The sequence below is a fragment of the Mytilus trossulus genome, chromosome 14 (genome assembly GCF_036588685.1).
Source record: "Mytilus trossulus isolate FHL-02 chromosome 14, PNRI_Mtr1.1.1.hap1, whole genome shotgun sequence".
Lineage (NCBI taxonomy): Eukaryota > Metazoa > Mollusca > Bivalvia > Mytilida > Mytilidae > Mytilus > Mytilus trossulus.
The window spans coordinates 1,418,934-1,441,354 of NC_086386.1; the positions used below are offsets into that span (position 1 = coordinate 1,418,934).

A 22,421-nucleotide genomic window follows, 5' to 3' on the forward strand; every position below is an offset into this window, starting at 1 on the left:
ATTATTGTGTTTTAAAATGTTGAGTTTTCTTTCTTATTTGATATAAAATATATACATTGAAGTCCATATCTATATATTAACAGTTCAGTATACAATATATTGATATACCTACCTATCAGTTTACGAGCCTCCACCCCATCTATGATCGGATTTAACCAGGTTGACTGTCGCATGTTGGGTAAACCTGCTGCTTTGGGTACATAGATGTACCACACGAGTTCTAATAAATCACTTTTACGTAAACCTTTCTTGGATGAGGCTTGTCCTGTAACATACCACATACAAAATAAACAATATTGTACTTGTTCATTCTTACAAACTATTTAAATGGTTTAATCCACCATTGTAACATAAATTGGATTTTTTCCTTTGATGTTTTTATGAAACAATTTGCTTAAAAGGTGTGCTGATGGAAAACCATGGTATATTATATGCAAATTGATGTTGTACCATACTTTGCTAATTAAATATGCAACTCAACTAGAATCCAAAGGAAACAAGGCAGAGCTTCAGCCATGGTATAACATATTCATTTTCATGTTATTTCATGGCTGAAGCTCCACCTTCTTTTTGAAAGGTATCCGCCTCTAAAATATTTAGAAACTGTAAAACGTACTAAAAGGTCAAGATCTTCATTTTGTTTTCATTTTATAACACAAAGCAATAAATTATGTGTACTACATCTCAAGAAACCTTTTTCAAACTATATAGGATTATTACGAATTCCCTTAATTTTGGAAACAATTACTAAATGATTCTTCTTTCAGTTTTTGAAAGAAAAAAAAAATGTAAAAATATTATTTCCCTTGTGAAAATTCAATTAAATTTTTGATTTAAAAGGGGGTACATATAGACAAAGGAATAAATATCGGCTACAAATATCTGTGAAAAAAACATGATTTTTTTTGGGCGATCAATTAGGGGGACATTCTCTATCTACGCTCCCTGGATCTGCTACTGCTTAAATACAGTGTTTTATGAATTAAAATTGTGTTCTAATAAATAATCTAATAATTGAATTAATAAAATAACGGAAGAAAAACAGTTTGTACGAAAACTATAAATGTATAAATATGCATTTTTCAATGAGATGAAAATTCTGAAAATATGATTAATTTGTATGATACCTGGAAAACAAACAAAAAACAATTCTTACCGTCATTAGAATAATTATTTAATCCTTGTCGTTGGAATCCGACTTTTTTGTTTACCTCAGTGAGTCTGATGACATTATGAAATTACCCGTGCGCATACAATCATACACGGGGCCCAAAACTAACAAAAATCGGGAAAATCCGATATTTTCTTTACTTTCTGCAAATTTAGGGGTTCTATTACATGAAATACACAGAAGATCATACAAGAGGCGCAAAAGTGACTTGTGCAAGCTTCCATTTCATTGGATAAAACTGTAACGTGATCAATTTCCAATATTAGTTCACGGCCTTGAAGCTGTCAATTTTATATTACAAATTTTATATACCATGTGTCTTACTCATTAACATATTTAAACAAACTCATCCTTCGGATTCGTTTGTTTAAATATGTTAACTTGTAAAAAGCATGGTATATATAGTACTTGTTTACATAAGAAATGTCTGTACCATTTTAGTCAGGAGTATGACAGTTATAATAGTTTAATGAGTTTGAGCTTTTGATTTTGCCATTTAATTAGGGACTTTCCTTTTAGAATTTTCCTCTGAATTCAGTACTTTTGTGATATTGCTTTTCTCAGAAATACCAAACTAAATAATGATGAGTGAGGATACAAAAACTGCAGTCTGCATGATAGATTCAGAACACAGAATCATACTGATTAAATATTGTAGTTGGAGATATGACACCCCAAAACCTGTATTATAGTTGATTACATGTGGAAAATTTAAAGAAATTTTCAACAATAAAGCATCATAATGAACATTATATGTAACTTAACATAAGGTATATTTACCTTGAAACACGACATCCACAGCTTCCTCAATCTCTGACTGTGATGGGTACAAATCACTCTCTCTGAAAAACTGGTCTAATTCACTGAACTCCATTTCTCCAGCAAAGGCCTTCTTGTCAAATACACTCTCAAATCCTAAACAAAAAAATAATTATGATGACACAAATGTTTAAGAAATAATTTCATTCCATTTACATTTAGTATTGTGTGTCTTACAACGGAAAATGTATTAGATTATATAACTGTCATGTTTTATTTCCAGGGTTTTAAAAGTCAGAGAAATTGAACAATAAGTTGCTCAGTTGAACTAAGTTTTTGACCATGAAGTTTTTCCTCTGCACGTGACACACACTTTCCAGTGGTGTTGAATAATCTAGGTTATTTGTTTGCTCACTGAGGACCACAGTTAAAGTTAAGAAAGCAGAAACAAATTTTGAACATATAAACAGGGATGGCTTAGTTTTAGACATTGACTTTAGATGTATGGTTCCTTTCTTACACATGATACACATTCTAGTAGTGGTGAATATTCAAATGGTTCTGAAGTAAAGAGAGAGGACACAATATATGTTGGACAACAAAGATGATTACTATAGTCGCCGTCAGCTGAAATTCGTAGCGGTTATCATTTAAAATAATCTAAACTATCAACCACGTTCTCTCGAGATATAGTTTTTCTCATTCCATTCATAAATCGCGAAAAGAAAAACCACTACTGACCTACCTTTTAAGTGATCGCACTGTAATAATCCTGACCTTCACATTTTCCAGAATGTTTTCCATTGTAATTCCCCCATCTTCGTTTCTATGAGGATCATTTGTTCAAATGTGAAATTCGTCATTTACGCAGTTTCCTGAAATGTTCTTTTCATTGATGTGATACAGTTTCCCACGCTTTATGCAAATGTTGTGAAATTGAACTCCACGGAAACACTTCTGGAAAAAACAATGGCGGATTCCACCATTCAAAATACTCTTGGAAAATGTGAAGGTCAGGATTATCACAGTGCAATCACTTAAAAGGTAGGTCAGTAGTGGTTTTTCTTTTCCCGATTTATGAATGGAATGTGAAAAACTATATCTCGAGAGAACGCGGTTGATAGTTTAGATTATTTTTACAGATAACCGCTACGAATTTCAGCTGACGGCGACTATAAAGACTTTCCACAGACTAATCAATAGAGTCCTAATTAACTTACTTCTCCTAGACTCCATATAATCATTCATATATTCTATAGTGAAGGGTGTTTTAGCTCTATCTACTCCATGTCAGAGTCCTAATTAACTTACTTCTCCTAGACTCCATATAATCATTCATATATTCTATAGTGAAGGGTGTTTTAGCTCTATCTACTCCATGTCAGAGTCCTAATTAACTTACTTCTCCTAGACTCCATATAATCATTCATATATTCTATAGTGAAGGGTGTTTTAGCTCTATCTACTCCATGTCAGAGTCCTAATTAACTTACTTCTCCTAGACTCCATATAATCATTCATATATTCTATAGTGAAGGGTGTTTTAGCTCTATCTACTCCATGTCAGAGTCCTAATTAACTTACTTCTCCTAGACTCCATATAATCATTCATATATTCTATAGTGAAGGGTGTTTTAGCTCTATCTACTCCATGTCAGAGTCCTAATTAACTTACTTCTCCTAGACTCCATATAATCATTCATATATTCTATAGTGAAGGGTGTTTTAGCTCTATCTACTCCATGTCAGAGTCCTAATTAACTTACTTCTCCTAGACTCCATATAATCATTCATATATTCTATAGTGAAGGGTGTTTTAGCTCTATCTACTCCATGTCAGAGTCCTAATTAACTTACTTCTCCTAGACTCCATATAATCATTCATATATTCTATAGTGAAGGGTGTTTTAGCTCTATCTACTCCATGTCAGAGTCCTAATTAACTTACTTCTCCTAGACTCCATATAATCATTCATATATTCTATAGTGAAGGGTGTTTTAGCTCTATCTACTCCATGTCAGAGTCCTAATTAACTTACTTCTCCTAGACTCCATATAATCATTCATATATTCTATAGTGAAGGGTGTTTTAGCTCTATCTGGGACAACATCCCTAATGCGCCTTGAAATGAGGAACTCAAAAGTCACGTGTAAAGAAAAAATCTCTGTGTAGTGATATTGGACATGTTTCTATTTTTAACAAATGACTGAACTTAATTATTTGTGGTGATTAGGAAAGTAGAGGAACATAGAATAAATGTGTAAAAACTATGGAGCTATTGAATGTGTTCAAAGTATTAAATTTTCAAAGAACTTATTGTGTTAAAAAGGGGATATTTTACCACAAGGAGCCACATCACAAACGGATGTTCGGGGTTTGCTAATTTACGGAAAAAGTAATCTCACTTCGTACCCCGAAAATTTAACCACATATGTGAAAATGTCACAGCTTCGAAACGAGCTATCATACATATCCAAGTTTACGATATGGACTGAGCTACAGGAAAAAACGTTACCATTATCGCCTATGGAAAAACAATTAAAGATATTGAGCCAATTTACAAAAAGATAAATCAGAAGTTTCCAGAGTGATCTATGGATGATTTCACCTTATACACCCGGGAAAATTGTGAAAATGATGGTAAGTATTTTTTTATTTATACCTATATATCCCAGAGGATTTCAGATAACCATTATAGATAAATACCAGCAGATACTCAATGAAATTTTCGCTTTTAGAAAGCATTACAGGCACGGGGCTGAACACTTTTTTTAGGCACAATTCTAACTTTGTTTACACCCCCGAGAGATCCGAAAGGAATTTGTTTATGAATTGAAAAAGGCATGAACTAACATAATAGTTTTATCTGTAAGTAAACATGACACAATACAGTCTTTGTTATGTAATTATCACTACGGATTACAGGAATAACTGATAATCAAGGGAGATAACACACTCCATACGAGTAAAGTGAAATACATCATCATCATGTGCTTTTATCCAATAATTTGACCCATGGTCAGTCAGTAGATATCATATGCAGTTAATAAACAGACAAACATGTACATGTATTAAAGAAATCATGAATTATTATTTGTAATGCACACTAGTAAATCACAAGATATTGTCTTTTCTCAGTGAAAAAGGGGGAGGGTCAACAAACCTTTCGAAAACAATATTGCTGCACCTTTTCAACTTTTAAGCTAGTTAGCTACCACTCGTTGCTTCTAATATAAAAGATTTAAATGAAGGTTGATAAGCCACAAGGGAGAAGCATTTTTCTTTCTTTGTGATAAAACGTTCAAGAATTTGATTTTTGCTCTCTCAATAATACTTATGTATTTAAACCAAATAATAACACAGCCTGAGTAATTTTTTTGTCTTATTTCAGTTCCAGACATATCATTACTTTTTAACCTGAGATGACAAACTAGAGGTTTTAAAAGGTCCTGAATAACTGGTAAGCATTTTGTTTTATTTGGCAAGCTCTAAATTGTTTATTTATGGTATTTATGCAATTCAAATTACAGTCGGTATGTTAAATATATACTGATATGAAAACTGTTGCTATGGTCTTGGCATTAAATGAAAATGCTTGGTTACTGATCTTTTCGACTCCATATTTCAAGTTAAACCTTGCGGCAACTGTTCCTCATGTAACTCTGCAAACTATAATTAGCATTATTTTGATATGTCGTTATTTAATGACGCCATATTACGTGTGATGTCACAATGTTTCCTTTAAAACCTCATGCCAATATCTCACTGATAAAAGATTTTCACTGAAATACATGTAAAAAACATTTTTTCTCAAATACAATTATGTGAAAGAACAAGTTTTGAAAATTTGCACTTCATTGCACTCTAATTATATGATTCAAATGACTTTTACAGTAGTTTATAGTGGTTTCTACAGTATAAAATACCAGGTTTCCACTGGCTAGAATAATTAAGTATTTTGGTGTTTTTTTTATGAAATCTTCATTTTTGCATACAATGTAATTTCTCTGTCAAAATGCACTTTTAGGCACCAGAAAATTTTATTGCATGCTTTAACAGGGTCTGTGTGTTGTAATTTAAGGTTACATTCAGATGTTTTGTCCTTCTTTTGACTAGTGAAGGTATACTGTAAGAAATTAATTATGCATACACTTTGTATTCAAAATAAATAAATATAGCGATAAAAGTGTCATTGCCTTATAGTGCTGAAACAACTTTATTTTTTTTCAGAAATGGACAAAAATACACAGATTTATTCAGAATGTCATACCGATGAAGATCACATAAAAATATTTGGAAAAATCAGAACTATGGATTGCAATATGGGACAACATCCCTAATGCGCCTTGAAATGAGGAACTCAAAAGTCACGTGTAAAGAAAAAATCTCTGTGTAGTGATATTGGACATGTTTCTATTTTTAACAAATGACTGAACTTAATTATTTGTGGTGATTAGGAAAGTAGAGGAACATAGAATAAATGTGTAAAAACTATGGAGCTATTGAATGTGTTCAAAGTATTAAATTTTCAAAGAACTTATTGTGTTAAAAAGGGGATATTTTACCACAAGGAGCCACATCACAAACGGATGTTCGGGGTTTGCTAATTTACGGAAAAAGTAATCTCACTTCGTACCCCGAAAATTTAACCACATATGTGAAAATGTCACAGCTTCGAAACGAGCTATCATACATATCCAAGTTTACGATATGGACTGAGCTACAGGAAAAAACGTTACCATTATCGCCTATGGAAAAACAATTAAAGATATTGAGCCATCTACTCCATGTCAGAGTCCTAATTAACTTACTTCTCCTAGACTCCATATAATCATTCATATATTCTATAGTGAAGGGTGTTTTAGCTCTATCTACTCCATGTCAGAGTCCTAATTAACTTACTTCTCCTAGACTCCATATAATCATTCATATATTCTATAGTGAAGGGTGTTTTAGCTCTATCTACTCCATGTCAGAGTCCTAATTAACTTACTTCTCCTAGACTCCATATAATCATTCATATATTCTATAGTGAAGGGTGTTTTAGCTCTATCTACTCCATGTCAGAGTCCTAATTAACTTACTTCTCCTAGACTCCATATAATCATTCATATATTCTATAGTGAAGGGTGTTTTAGCTCTATCTACTCCATGTCAGAGTCCTAATTAACTTACTTCTCCTAGACTCCATATAATCATTCATATATTCTATAGTGAAGGGTGTTTTAGCTCTATCTACTCCATGTCAGAGTCCTAATTAACTTACTTCTCCTAGACTCCATATAATCATTCATATATTCTATGGTAAAGGGTGTTTTAGCTCTATCCACTCCATGTCTATGTTGACATCTCTTCAAGGAATTCTTGTAGTCTTTGACCATTTTTGGCCATGTTGATCCATACCAAACAGCCTACAACAATAAGATATAAGAATGACTGCTATTGAATTAAGTCTTATCTTGTGTTTAAAAATATTTCAAGCTTGCTTTTAAAACTAGAGGCTCTAAAGAGCCTGTGTCGCTCACCTTGGTCTATGTTAATATTAAACATTGTACACAAATGAATTCATGACAAAATTGTGTTTTGATGATGGTGATGTGTTTGAAGATCTTACTTTACTAAACATTTTTGCTGCTTACAATTATCTCTACCTATAACAGTAGTTTCTGTGGAAAATGTTAGTGAAAATCTACAAATTTTGTGAAAATTGTTAAAAAATGACTATGAAGGGCAATAACTCCTCAGGGGGTCAATTGACTATTTTGGTCATGTTGACTCATTTTTAGTTCTTACTTTACTGTACATTATTGCTGTTTACAGTTTATCTCTATCTATAATAATATTCAAGATAATAACAAAAAAACAGCAAAATTTCCTCAAAATTACCAATTTAGGGGCAGCAACCTAACAACCGATGATCCAATTCATCTGAAAATTCCTGGGCAGATAGATCTTGACCTGATCAACAATTTCAACTCTGTCAGATTTGCTCTTAATGCTTTGTTTTTTGGGTTATAAGCCAAAAACTGCATTTTACTACCATGTTCTATTTTTAGCCATGGCCGCCATTTTGGTTGGTTTGCCAAGTTACCGGACACAATTTTTATACTAGATACCCCAAAGATGATTGTGGCCAAGTTTCAATTAATTTGGCCCAGTAGTTTCAGAGGAGAAGATTTTTCTAAAAGATAACTAAGATTTACGTAAAATGGTTAAAAATTGACTATAAAGGGCAATAACTCCTACAGTGGTCAACTGACCATTTTGGTCATGTTGACTTATTTGTAGATCTTACTTTGCTGAACATTATTGCTGCTTACAGTTTTTCTCTATCTATAATAATATTCAAGATAATAACCAAAAACAGCAAAATTTCCTTAAAATTACTGATTCAGGGGCAGCAACCTAACAAGGGAATGTCAGATTCATCTGAAAATTTCAAGGCAGATAGATCTTAACCTGATAAACAATTTTACCCCATGTCAGATTTGCTCTAAATGCTTTGGTTTTTGAGTTATAAGCCAAAAACTGCATTTTACCCCGTATGTTCTATTTTTAGCCATGGCGGCCATTTGGTTGGTTGGCAAGGTCACCGGACACAATTTTCAAACTAGATACCTCAATGATGATTGTGGCCAAGTTTGGTTAAATTTGGCCCAGTAGTTTCAGAGGAGAAGATTTTTGTAAAAGTTAATGCAGGACGACGACGACGGACGACGACAAACGACGGACGCCAAGTGATGAGAAAAGCTCACTTGGCCCTTCGGCCCAGGTGAGCTAAAAAGATAAAGAACCCTACTTAGTTGAAGAGAGCATTCTTAGAGAATTGATTTAGTACAGCTAACAGAGTACCTAGACTCAAGTTTAACTTATGGTAAATTAAATATGTACCTGTCAAAAGTTATGGAAACCTGACCTACAAACAGAAAACCATTACCTTTCTATAGAGTCTGTCAAATCGACATCTCACTAAGAACCGTCGGACATTTTTCTGAATTGAAGTAGCAGCATCATAAAGTTCCTTCTTTGTTGGTCCTGTTAGTTTAGGGTGGTATATTCTATAAGCAAAATACATAAGTATCTTAAGTCTCAATTTCAGTAGCTTTTATATACAAAGAACTAAATGATTAAAACTGTATTTATACTAAAAACCAGCCATTCGGATTCTCTGTTGACCTGCAATGTTGATATGTTTCAGAATGGCAAGGGTTTCATTAATTGAAGCTCAACACCATTAGACTTTTCTAGAAGTTTTTATTTACTCTGTGTTAATGCCTCAGTGTGACTTTGATATGAAGAATGGCAATAAAAGCACTTCTTCTTTTCTTTTTGTGTTTCTTTTGTTGTACATGTACTGATTTTGTTTTATGGATGGAGTACCCCATATCCTTTGTATAACTATTACAATTTATTACATATACATACTGTAGATTCATCTAATATTGAATAACTCTGATCCCAAAAAAATTGCAAAAGGTTAAATATATACAGAGCCCACAGTAGTAGCAAAACACTGGTAGATATTTCGTTTTTTTCACTACTTTCAAGTCTTTGGGTAATTATGAGCTTTATCTGTTGTTTATACACTAAGAGTGTATTGTTGAAGAATAATTGACAACCTCATGATGTCTTTTTTGTTGGTGTTGTGTTGTTAGGTTGTTGTCTCATTGTTATCTCCAAATCTCATTTTAATCATAAAGATATAAGTAAATAATATAAATAATACTTACTGGTAGATCTCTACATGAGGTCCAATGGTTGACAGTTTGGAGGAACTTGATTGATGATTCAGGGTGTTTCTATATAAGTATTATTAGTTTTATGTTAATACAGCAATTAAAGCCAGCTATGTTATTCACAAATATTCACTCAGTTTAGAGATTTTCTACTCAAAATCAAAAATAACAACAGCTTCATTTTTTTTAGTTCATGTTAAATAAAATAAACCTGTACTGAGAGTTGCCTTAAAGTAGAATAAAATATTATATTGTGTACCACACAAATGTTGGATTTATAGATGCAAAACAAACCAAAGACATTTAAGGGAGTTCAATCATAAGATGTAGGTAACATTGACCTAAGTTAACCTCAATACAATGACTGCAGAGTTGAAATATAACAAAAATCACTATTTTATCTGCTTATTTTTCGGCTTTTGAGACAAGCCTCTTTGCATTTGTGTAATCTTATCATTAGTTTTAAATCTTCAGACAAAATAAGATATCAGTTCGTAGTTTTAGTATGAGTTATCAACTCTACGTTGATTATGTGAGTAAGTTCAAAGTTTAAAAGTTAAAACCACACAACAATTCCCCATGCTACATGACAAGACATCAAGCATTATACACAGATTTGTAATTTACATTGAAATTAGAATTATAATTAATATTTTAATTATTACTTGTATTATCACTACAGTTGCTATTTCAATGTTTTATGTTTATAATAAACTGCTATTTGTAAAGAAATAAGATGATGATACAGTAAGATGTAGAGGATATCCTTTAAAATGTATAAAAACAATTACAGCAACCTATATTATGCTGAAAGAATAATATTTTTCACAAAAATTTTTGAATGGTTTAAAATTAATGAAATTTTGCATAAAACTTTTAATCTACTAACAAAATTGAAATTAAGGTACTGTAACATAAAATGTAGATCAATGTGCCTTAAAAATTGATCCCAATACACATCATTAGATAACTGGGACATATATTTATAAAGACAATTGAGCTAATAAACAAGGGTAAATTTATATATGCCAAAACTAAATTCATAGTCAATCATGAAAAAATGTACAACAAAATCTTGTTTAAATTATTTACATTATTTTGTCAGAGCATGAAATATCAGACATTAAACATTTTGTTAAGACGTTTAAGCATATTTAATTATTGCAGATGTTTTACTCAATGAACTGTCACCCCTGTTAAATAAAAAAATATGAAATAAATAATAAGAGTTGTGGAAAGAGTTTTCCTGACATAAAAAAAACATCAGAGTTTAAGTATAGTAAAGTACATTTTGTTTTAAATCAACAAAAAATAAAACGAAATAACCTAAACACAAGGATGTAAACATATTTTCCTGCTAAAACAATATTGAAATTATCAAAATACATTAATGTGCTGAGTTTTTCATCTTAATAAACCAACAAAAAATATGTAGTATCAAATGGCAACTTTTTCTCAAACCACTAATTGATACACCTAGATTATTTCAGACAGGTGCTGATGTGAAAAAATAAAATAAAAGCAACTTTAATATATACTATTTCTAATGAACCTTTCTTATTTTCCATTGAACTTTAGATTCTGAAATTTTCAAATATCAGTCCTGAGTATGAAAATAGTCAGTCTTATATAAACTATACTGTTGCATAAGAATACTTACAAATTGGATAGTGCCTCCATTTTGTTTTGTCGTTTTTGAGCTTTCTCCGCTTGTACTATTTTGAGCTCCCTTGCCCATTCTAATGATTCGTTTGATACGGGTGGACGGTTCAGTATTTTAGTTTTGCGTATCAAATGTCCTCTGTATACTCTGTAACATAAAAAAATATAGGTGTCAACTTTCAAACTTCAAAAAAAAAGAGGAGGAAAATAACAAAAATACTGAACTAAGAGGAAAATTCAAAACAAAAAGTCCCTAATCAAAAGAAAAAATCAAATGATAAAACACATCAAATGAATGGACAACAACTGTCTAATTCTTATCTTTCATCCATCCAAAGTTGAAATTCTCCTTTCTGGAGGAAGAGTTTTCATGGATTCTTTAACAAGATACTTTTCTTAATATTTTATTTTAGTTCTTCTTCTTCTTCCTATTTTCTTCTTCCTATCTGCCTATTTTTTTAAAAATGTCCTGTTGGGTTACTTATGTCAGATTCACACACAGATGTTAAACAGGTCTTATTCGAAGATCAGAATGGGGCGTAATAAGCTACTGGCTACATTCCTACAGGTTCAGTTTAAAGGTCAAACTTCATGGAATTTTTTTAAAAGACTTTTATGAACCTATCAAACTACTATTTTAATTACCTCTGTATTTCTATAGCGGCCTTTCTCTGGTCTTCCAATATCTCTCTTTCTTCCTTTATTAACTTTTTGTACATATTTCTGGCTACAAATCCTCGGAATATTCTGTGGATATAAATAAAGATATCTGTATGGTAACTTATGTACTATAAAAATATATTGTCACTACAGTTATTGGAGAAATTACCTTAATAAATAAAGATATAATTGTGGTAAACAAGCATATCAATGGTAGCTCAAGATATCATATGGGTATTCAAAATACAAATATTATTACAGCTAATTTCCATGTAGAATGAGACCCAAGCGCAAGCTTCAACCATTTATTTTGTTTGTGGCTGTCAATCTTAGTTACAATGCTTGACAAACAGGTCTACAAACATTAGGATATAAGCTCTAAAAAATTTAAAGAAATTTCAATGTTTACTATAAGTGATAATTGTAATCAATTAGATAAGCGTACATGGCAAATAAGAGTATACTAAAGATTATTTATACTATAGTTGTAAAGAATAATGATCTAGTTATTATCTCCCCTTTGAAAGAAAAAGAAAAAAACTGCCCTTAAAGGTTACTGCTTTATTCCAATGAGCAACGTTTTAGAAAGAATGGCTATGTAAGTAGGTCAGTATACATAATATCAATAAGACCTCCTTCCTCTTTCTAATCTTTTAATTAAATAAAACACCACCATACCTCTGAATGTCCACAGCTGCTTCAGCCTCTTTCTGAAGTTTGAAAGCTGCTGCTGTTTCATACTATAAAGATAATAAACATTGTTGTCAGAAGTTATTAAGCAAGGTCATAACCAAGGTCATGTTTTATATACAGCCAGGGTTTACATCAATTCAATTCTTTTACTGTTGATTCATTATTATGCCCCATTTATTGACATTATGTTTTCTGGTCTGTGAGTTCATTAGTATGTCCATTCATCCATCTGTCCCGCTTTAGGTTTAAGTTTTTGGTCCAGGTAGTTTATGATGAAGTTGAAGTCCAATCAACTTGAAACTTAGTAAACATGTTCCCTTTTATATTATCTTTATAATTTAAGATTTAATACTATTTTCATGGTCCACTGAGTCCAATCAACTTGAAACTTAGTAAACATGTTCCCTTTTATATTATCTTTATAATTTAAGATTTAATACTATTTTCATGGTCCACTGAACATAGAAAATGAAAGTGTGGAGAAGGCATCCGTGTACTAGAGACACATTCTTGTAATTCCTTATTTTCATGGATGAAGTGGGTAATGGTAAACCACAAATTGAAATGTTCAATGAAGTATATGTTAAAAAGTACAAAATTAAATGTCCATAAAAGTAAAGAATTTTCCGCAATCCACAAATAAAAATCAATCCACAGTAATATTTCTTTGGAAGAGAGATGTACCAAGATGAAAGCCTATCAAGATCCTATTGGTATAATGTAAGTTACATATCTATCTGGGACTTAATTGATACTTGAACAAAGATAATTCTTTAATGTTTAATTTTTTCCTCATCAATGTGCATTAAATTTTTCATTTCTACATCCTTTTAAACAGAGCATCTCTGCATTGACTAGAATTAATTTTTAGTTACTTTTAATGTTAAACTGGTCAAATCATTGATGATGAGATAGATTTCTAAGCAAGTGCCCTTGAACCTAATACTCACAGGATCTTTAATGTTATAATAATGAGCTATAGGTCTGCCCACACGAGATATAGATTGGTTAGATCTTCGTGACTTCTGCGTTGTTGCTGATTTAAACCTGTCCTGAGCTTCCTCACCGTGACCATTGACCACTCCAGACTCCGCCACAGATTCTAATCTCTCTGTAACAATATCAAATATCCATTGCATTAGAATCATTATACATGTACTTTATTCATTTGAAAGACAATTAAAATTGTCAATTTGCTGTATTTGTTTAAAAGATTTTATATAATTTGCTGTGTATTTTTGTAAACTTTGCAACATCTATTTCAACTATATATGTGCGACTATTTTCACATTGTAATTTCAATAAGATTTTTCCTACTTTTAATTCAGGGATATGTTAGAGAGACGACAACCAGATTAAAGAACCGACTGGTTTGAGGGCTTACATAGAGCCTGTTACCTAATCCAATTCAATTTATTTGAATAAAATTCTGTTTAAACAAACTTTTCATGATATAAATGGTAAAGTAAAAAAAAAGGTTCTAGTGTTTGGGAAAAATGGAAATCATATATTTGATCATTATAAAGTAAAATTAAAAAATATAACAAATCTCGTACCATCATTAAAGACAACATGTCTGGTGCCGTCTGCTGCTATTTCTATGTGAGCATTGTTGGGATATATTGTTTTCTCATGTTCTATACCACTTCTGGAGGTTTCTGTAAAATGTAAGACAGGAGATTAGCAAAACTGGTTTAAGGTGGTACCCAACACTTTCACTAAAATTAATTTGGCTCGTTTAATTTTCATTAAATTTTGACAATATATTTACTTTGACCCTTTAACATAAATATTAAAATTTCAAAAATTTTGAACCAACGGTTTTGTCAGAAAAATCACACTGGTTATATAGCACATTGACAAACACCAATTTTGATCAGTGAAAAGCTTAATATTCCCTTAACAACACAACATCATTAAAACGTTTAGCTGATTTAGAGAGTTATCTCCCTGTAGTGTTAGGTACCACCTTAAATGACAGATTCAGATGATCCTGTTAAATAAACATTTTTTTTAACCTTTTCCATTACAAACACATTAGCCATATATGATTGTTGTTTAGAAATCATTGTAAGATCACATGGACACTACAATGAAGGGGGGAAAGTTATATAACCAAGCTAATACGAGCATAGATTATTATAAAAGATCTTAGAGTTCATGGTAGAAAATTGGACTATATGATATGTCTCACTTATAGAAATTGACCAGGTAATAATTTTTACCCAGTCAGTTTTGCTCAAAAAGTTAATATTTTTGAGATATAAGCTTAAATTGGCATTTCACCAATGTTCTATTTTTAGCCATGGCGGCCATGTTTCTTGACTGACTAGAATAAAAAGCCCAAACTCAATACTGAAATATCATTAAATCATTGAGTTCAAGTTTGGCTGAAATACCTTCAGTTCTTTGAGAGGAAATCTTTGAAAAGTTAAATAAGAACATGATGGATGCGATGTGATAGTGACTTAGCTTATATGGCCCTCTAAGTCAGGTGATTTATAAACGATTACTCACCAATCATTGTATTCTGTCTGGAGGACAATCTTGATACATGTAATGATGATGATAATGGACCATCTAATCCGGAATGACTGCCAGGAGGGGCTGATCTTACACCATTCGTCCTTAAATCAACCACTGAAACAAAAAATCTAATGTTAAGTTATAGGAGAGAGGGAAGTCATTTTATAATTCTTTTATTTGTGCATATATTTTCTCGTTTTTGTTTGTTTGTACAAAGATCCAAGATTTCAAAATAATAAAATGTATTAGCTTTTATTTTTCTGACATGTATAACATTGCAAAAATTTGTGAATAGAAGATAAATAATAATGTCTTGGACAATATTGGACCTTCATGATATTCTTATCATAAATATTACCTTGTTCCATATAATGCCTTGGACTTCTGGTGGACCTTGCATGGTGTTCTAATTCTGAGCTATATGTCTGTCCGTACCGGGGCGATTGGTCTATAAACTGTGACTGTCGATGTGAAGCACTGGGAATAGAGGGAGGAGTCCTGAGGGGCGGGGCATGTTTAAAATATTCTGTCTGTTTCCTCGACATACGTAGCACCTGTGAAGAAGCACTTTGTGTTCCGTTTGGCATCCTGCCAGCTTGGCGACCCACTTTAGTTGACATACTATCAGGTATACACTCAAAACAATAATTCTCTGGTTTTACAATTTCTTTAAACCAATGTCCGTCACGATGGGATAATCTAGAATAGGCTTTCTTTTTCTCTTTTACATCCACTATTTCTCCATCAGGGCAAAAATTCCAACTTTCTGATGCTGACAATTCTTGGATTGTTCCATGTTTTTCTGGATGAGCTGAAGGTAACCTACCCCCAGATGGAATAGCCAAAACTTCTAAATGAACATCGCCATTATGTAAATCTTGTGAGAAATGTATGGGATGTATAATGTGAGGTGATTGGTGGGTTACATTCTCTTCTTCAGTTACTGTTCCCTTCTCTGCAGTTTCTACTTCCTCCTCGTCAGATTCTGTTGCCTTGTCAACAGTATCTGTTAAGTTATCTACAGATTCTGATTGCTTCTCTACTGTCTCCAATAATTCTGCATCCTGTTCTTGTAATTCTACTTCCTCATCTGTTGGTTTGTCCTTAAGAAAATTGTAACAAGTTTAATGTTAAGAAATTGAAACACATTCATTATGTTAGTATACATTCCTAAGTTAAATTAGGAACTATCTTCTGGTTATGATAAATACTTAAGCTGAAGAACTGGTAAATGCTATTCTTTAGTGTTCTGTATGTAAAATATCATCCTTGGTTACTTTATGTTATGCGTTCTGAATATACTATCAACTGTTATAATGATGTCTTGTAAACGCCTAGTTTATTTTGTATTGCTTTTCCATAATTTAGGTACTTTACAGGCAATGACCTTGGTTAAGGTTAAGGTCATGACACAACTTTGGGTCATGGATTTAAATTGTGTGAACTATTACTTTTATCTGAGACCCAATTCAGAGAAAGGGCTAGAGATGTATATTTTTTGGATGTGACCTTGAAAAGCAACGGTAGCACGATTTCCCGAGAAATATGAGAAAAACGTAATATCCTGAAAACAAGATTATATATCCCGAGAACAAGATTTTTAATTGTGTTACAGGTGTTTTTTATTGTGTTTTTACCAATTTTTCACAATAATTAAGAATACTAATGAGAGATATTACTCGTTTTTATTCAATAAAAATGCAATTTCAGGTCAAAAAATCGTTTTGTATGTCTTGTATGCAAAATCCTTGTTGAGCACAATATGGGGGACATTCTAAAGATTGACAACTTAAAAAATCAATGTATTAAAAGAACTGACAGAAAAGAAAAGTGTTAAATGTACTGAAAGAATAGATTCTATTAAAAAAACAAAATTTTTAAACATTCATATAAAAACTGATTGATGTTAATAAATATCGTTATTGTTATTGTTAATAAAATGAAATGAATTATGATTCGTCAAAGTTTTTAACTAAGATACCGATTTTCTAAAGATTGCGTGTACTTAATTAATTATGAACGCCATAAACCTTAATCATTGTATGTTGTTACACTAATTTAAGCAAAAAAACACATATAACACCAATAAAAATCTTGTTCTCGGGATATATAATCTTGTTTTCGGGATATTACGTTTTTCTCGTATTTCTCGGGAAATCATGGTACCCGAAAAGCAAGATTTCTTTAGTTCAAGGCCATTACATACATATTGGGTCATTGGCATTCCAACCTTTAGCATTAATATAGCACAAATTTTAGTTTGAATAATTTCTCTCAACAAAGGTATTTATAATAAACAATGGCCAACCTGAAAATCATCCATTTGATGTGTCATTCAAAGTTATCTCATTTGTAGGAATTGAAAAGGAGAAAAAAGTTTATGCCAAAGTTGCAAAAAAAAAAAAAAAAGATAATCTATATTTGATACAATGCCTGTCTGGGAGTAAACTTCTTTACCAGGGGGAGATAATCTATATATAATTACCTGTTCTACGGGAGTAGTTGTTACTATGCCTGTCTGGGAATAAACTTCTCTACCAGGGGGAGATAATCTGTATATAATTAATTGTTCTACGGGAGTAGTTACTACTATGCCTGTCTGGGAATAAACTTCTTTACCAGGGGGAGATAATCTATATATAATTACCTGTTCTACGGGAGTAGTTGTTACTATGCCTGTCTGGGAATAAACTTCTTTACCAGGGGGAGATAATCTATATATAATTACCTGTTCTACGGGAGTAGTTGTTACTATGCCTGTCTGGGAATAAACTTCTTCGGCCTCTTGTTTCTCAGTCACATAATCATCTAGTTCATCCTCTGGGAGTAGCCTAGAGTACAAATTGTAAAGGTCAAATATTATATTGAAACAGTTTAAGAAAGTCACAACGCTATATATTATATTACAGTATTTTATTTAAGAATTAGTAGGTAGAATTATGCAAACATGTCAAGAACAGACTTTAGTTTAATACATGAGATTAATTAAGGATTATGATGTTTTATTGTAATTTTATTATTCAAGTGTTGATTTTAAAATTAAGTTTAAAATTATTATAAATAGATAAGCTAAATTAACACCTTTTAGTAAAAGTTGTTTTTGAGGATTCAAGTAAAAAAGTATTTATTGTGTACTGTTTTAAATGAATGTATATTTTGCACGACCTAACAAATAATAAAGAACTCATAAAACTGTTATTCAACAAATAAACACAAAACTGTAGTCCCCCTTTAAAAAAAAATGATAAGGGGTTACATAGAACCTTGTCTGCATTTGCTGCTGTTAGTGTAAAAGTCTAATAGAGACTTAAAATGTGAGTACGTTTATCACTAAAATACAGAATTTGTTTATCTATTAATTAAAAAAAAATCAAACTTTTTCTTTAGTTGCTATATCTTAGTCTTGGTGATTAGCTTCTGTTCAAGTTTCATTACTGAAGATTTACTTATCATGTCAAAATATTTTAATCCCGGACTGTCTGTAAAAAACTAATTAGTCCATCTATCAATAAAAATACTGAAAATCAAAATATAATAACAAAACTATGCATCAGTTGTCGGAAAAAACTTTAAACCACAGACTGAATTAAAATGTTGACGCCACCAACAGAATCTAGGATAATAATTGTCGCAATGAAAAAGCCAAAAATATAGTAGTCGCAATAAAAAACAACCTACAATACATTGATCCCCATGAATTACAAAACAGATCAAATGAATTCAAATTATATATGGAAACACGAAAGCCTTCTATTTGTTGTTAATTCATATAAGCTTTCGTAAGATTTATATGATTTGACAAAACATTATGAGAGCAGTTAAATGTGAACATACATTATCTTATCTAATTTATATAGGTACAAAATCAATTAACATAGTTCTTCTTCTCCTACATAATTTAGTAGTTTTGGTCATTTTCTATTTACTTTAATTACAATAAGGTAGTTCATTTTAAATACATAACTTTGAAAATCTTTTATACACATAGTTTTAGCCAACTAGCAGTGCAACACTATATATTTCAAATGTCAAGTTAGAAATATGATCTTAGTTTTATTGGACTTATTATGCTAAAAGAGTCCTGTATGAAACAGGCCCTTATGAATGAATGTTTACCAAGGGGAGATCATCTATACTTCTATAGGGGTAAATTCAGTAAATAAATATACGTCATCAGGGACCGCCCATTTAGGGGAGAGCTTTCTGTATAACACTGAAGTTATATGCTCTTCTGATTGGCAGATAATGTTTGTAATAAATATTTTTTGGTAGATGGATCAAAACTAGAGTTGAAAAAAATTCAAAATAAATGCTGAATGTACAAATTTTGTTCCCTTCAGGGTTGAAAAGTAATGGGGGTCAGTATAGGAATTCAGTGCGAATCTACATTGTTTGTAAACAAGGCCATGTGAATGCCGAAAAATGCCGCATGACCCTATGTTTTTATTGTTGCAAAAGATAGGGCTACATTTGTACTTTCATGAATGATATATGAAAGATTTTAATTTCTAAAGGTAAATCTGGTATAAATTTATCTCCACACATAGATTAACATTAAAGTCAATGGGAGATTTTTTACTGAATTTACCCCTATAGGAAAATATGCACTTTTTCACTGTACTTGTCCAAGGCCACACAATAATCTCAAAACTCATTTCCTGTAAATGTTAATCTAATGGAAGGATTTTGGAACCATTTAAAGCTGTTTTTTACACAAATTTCGATCTCTAACTGTGGCTATCCAGGATGCACCCAGTGTACTGTGAGAGAAGCATGAAGTATATTGCACAAATCAGTTTTGTGTCCAGATTGAAAGAAGCAATAGAAATTACACTTGAGAGTTATGATATCAATGAAAGGCATAAATATTCTCCCCATTTACATCACATTTTGCACATATTTCTCCTCATAATGTATCAAATCATATGAAAAAATGGATTACCTCCCTTTGACATAGTTGTTTTTTTTTTTAGCTGTGTTCCCCATGTTAAGTTGTAGAACAAGTGGTAAATAAGCACTTTTCTTGTATTTAAACACTCGAATAATCTGACCGCATGAAGATATTCATTTATTTTTACACAACGCCATGCGTTTCTTTATTTAAAGAATATACTAGACAAGTTTTCATGATTACAGGTCCTTCATCTATGAAACAAGTGTTGAAATGCTTGTAATTGGATTTTTATGTTAAACAATTGCTTTTAAATATTCTAAATTGTCACTTCAATCTCCCAAATGTAAAGTTTGGTCATATCTTATCTTATTTTTTCATATTTGGCACTTTTTTCTACTTCAGTTCTGGCTGTCTAGTTTTGGCGAAGAACCCATCCTGATGTTGGGGTAACAGGAATTTCTGCAGAGTGATTGTCAATGACATTTTGTGAAATTTACAAGTAATTAAAACACAGATTTAGTATAATGAAACATAATTGTTGTTTTATTTGGTATGAAACTGCTTTAAAAAGCCTTTGAAAAGTCTTTATGTGGTCTTTTCATGGTATTTAACCCAAAAATTCCATATAAGGAAAAAACTAACTAAGAGTACACCAAGACTTTAGTTTCTAGGTGTACTTGCAATACTAGTCAAAGCAAACCCAGAAAACAATTCATATTTATTAAACATAGTATTTTACACCATTCTTTTAAAAACAGTCAATGCGCAACTTTATATACCAAATATACATTGGCCGCAGTATGGGCTGTAGTATAAATTTTGCTTTATCTTTACAAATTCAGCATTTATGAAGGTTGTATTGAAACTGGAACTTGAAAATTTGATACACTACATGTTTATTACAAAAAAAGTTGGAAAAGAAGTACAATAGTCTCTTATAGGGGTAAATTCAGTAAATAAATATACGTCATCAGGGACCGCCCATTTAGGGGAGAGCTTTCTGTATAACACTGAAGTAATATGCTCTTCTGAATGGCAGATAATGTTTGTAATAAATATTTTTTGGTAGATGGATCAAAACTAGAGTTGAAAAAAAATTCAAAAGAAATGCTGAATGTACAAATTTTGTTCCCTTCAGGGTTGAAAAGTAATGGGGGTCAGTATAGGAATTCAGTGCGAATCTACATTGTTTGTAAACAAGGCCATGTGAATGCCGAAAAATGCCGCATGACCCTATGTTTTTATTGTTGCAAAAGATAGGGCTACATTTGTACTTTCATGAATGATATATGAAAGATTTTAATTTCTAAAGGTAAATCTGGTATAAATTTATCTCCACACATAGATTAACATTAAAGTCAATGGGAGATTTTTTACTGAATTTACCCCATTAACTTAATCAGGAATGTTTACAAGGGGGAGATAATCTATACTTCATAAACTTCATCAGATATGATACAACAGAAATCATGCATTTATGTTTTAAATGTAGTTGTGATTTCAAGGCACAATTCAACATTATATACACCATAAACAAAAATGAAGCAATACATATCAGTTAACACATTGTAGCTCAACCAAATGATGACAGAAACAGACAAATATTTACAATGATATAAAAGTTAACAGAAGAAACAGTGCATTTATGTTTTAAAATGATGCTGCAATTCCAAGGCATAATACACCATAAATAAATACAAAGCAATATGTCTCAGCTATCACATTGTAGCTCAACCAGTATACAGCACTGATAATGTAATTAATAACAACTTATTTAGATGGTGTGTTAATAGTAGCCTGATTTTATAATAACAAGCTAATGAGCTATCACCCTTGTACAAGGAATACCTGCCTAAAATGACCACCGTGTCCGCCCTGTTTCCAAGGCATATAACCATAGCTGTCAGTAAAAAGATTACCATCAATGTTTCATAATAGAACAACATTTTTTTTAAACAATAGTAATTTCCTAATTTATTGAGATTTTGAAGAAAAAATTACATCAGTATTTAAAATTTGTATCCTTAGGATCCTTTTATCAGCAAGGGTCTTTAGTTTACTAGTGACTGATTTCTTTTTTTCTAAACCTAAGCAACACAATTGTTTTAAAATATTTGTATACAACCATTGAAAATTAAATAGTGCAATGTAAAATTTAAACTGATTCAAAATTAACATAGACAATATTAAATAATTTTATAAATTGGATATTTTTTTTTTTATTTTTATTTTACATCCATAATTTAAACTTTAAGAAATACAAAAGTCAACAACATTTTTTATGAGATTGTGAAAGTTTGTACACATAACAAAATGTGT

General features: G+C 31.4%; 1 protein-coding gene and 1 long non-coding RNA gene across 11 annotated transcripts in view; one reads left to right on the plus strand and one right to left on the minus strand.

Annotated features, from left to right (window-relative positions):
- Positions 1-22,421, minus strand: part of LOC134696103 (uncharacterized) — a 69,242-nt gene that overhangs the window by 4,048 nt on the left and 42,773 nt on the right. For all 10 annotated transcript variants that reach the window (XM_063557707.1, XM_063557702.1, XM_063557706.1 and 7 more), the window contains 13 exons: positions 17,937-18,039; positions 15,567-16,311; positions 15,200-15,322; positions 14,239-14,340; positions 13,633-13,793; positions 12,668-12,729; positions 11,975-12,076; positions 11,328-11,477; positions 9,662-9,730; positions 8,869-8,989; positions 7,198-7,342; positions 1,952-2,086; positions 113-265 (listed from right to left, as the gene is read on the minus strand). In XM_063557707.1, coding sequence (XP_063413777.1) covers positions 113-265; positions 1,952-2,086; positions 7,198-7,342; positions 8,869-8,989; positions 9,662-9,730; positions 11,328-11,477; positions 11,975-12,076; positions 12,668-12,729; positions 13,633-13,793; positions 14,239-14,340; positions 15,200-15,322; positions 15,567-16,311; positions 17,937-18,039 — 2,171 coding nt within the window. The remainder of the gene's footprint in view (positions 1-112; positions 266-1,951; positions 2,087-7,197; positions 7,343-8,868; positions 8,990-9,661; positions 9,731-11,327; positions 11,478-11,974; positions 12,077-12,667; positions 12,730-13,632; positions 13,794-14,238; positions 14,341-15,199; positions 15,323-15,566; positions 16,312-17,936; positions 18,040-22,421) is intronic.
- On the plus strand, positions 4,033-6,467 carry LOC134696104 (uncharacterized). Its single transcript, XR_010102896.1, has 3 exons — positions 4,033-4,571; positions 5,323-5,391; positions 6,162-6,467. It is a non-coding gene; the product is annotated as an uncharacterized LOC134696104 (long non-coding RNA).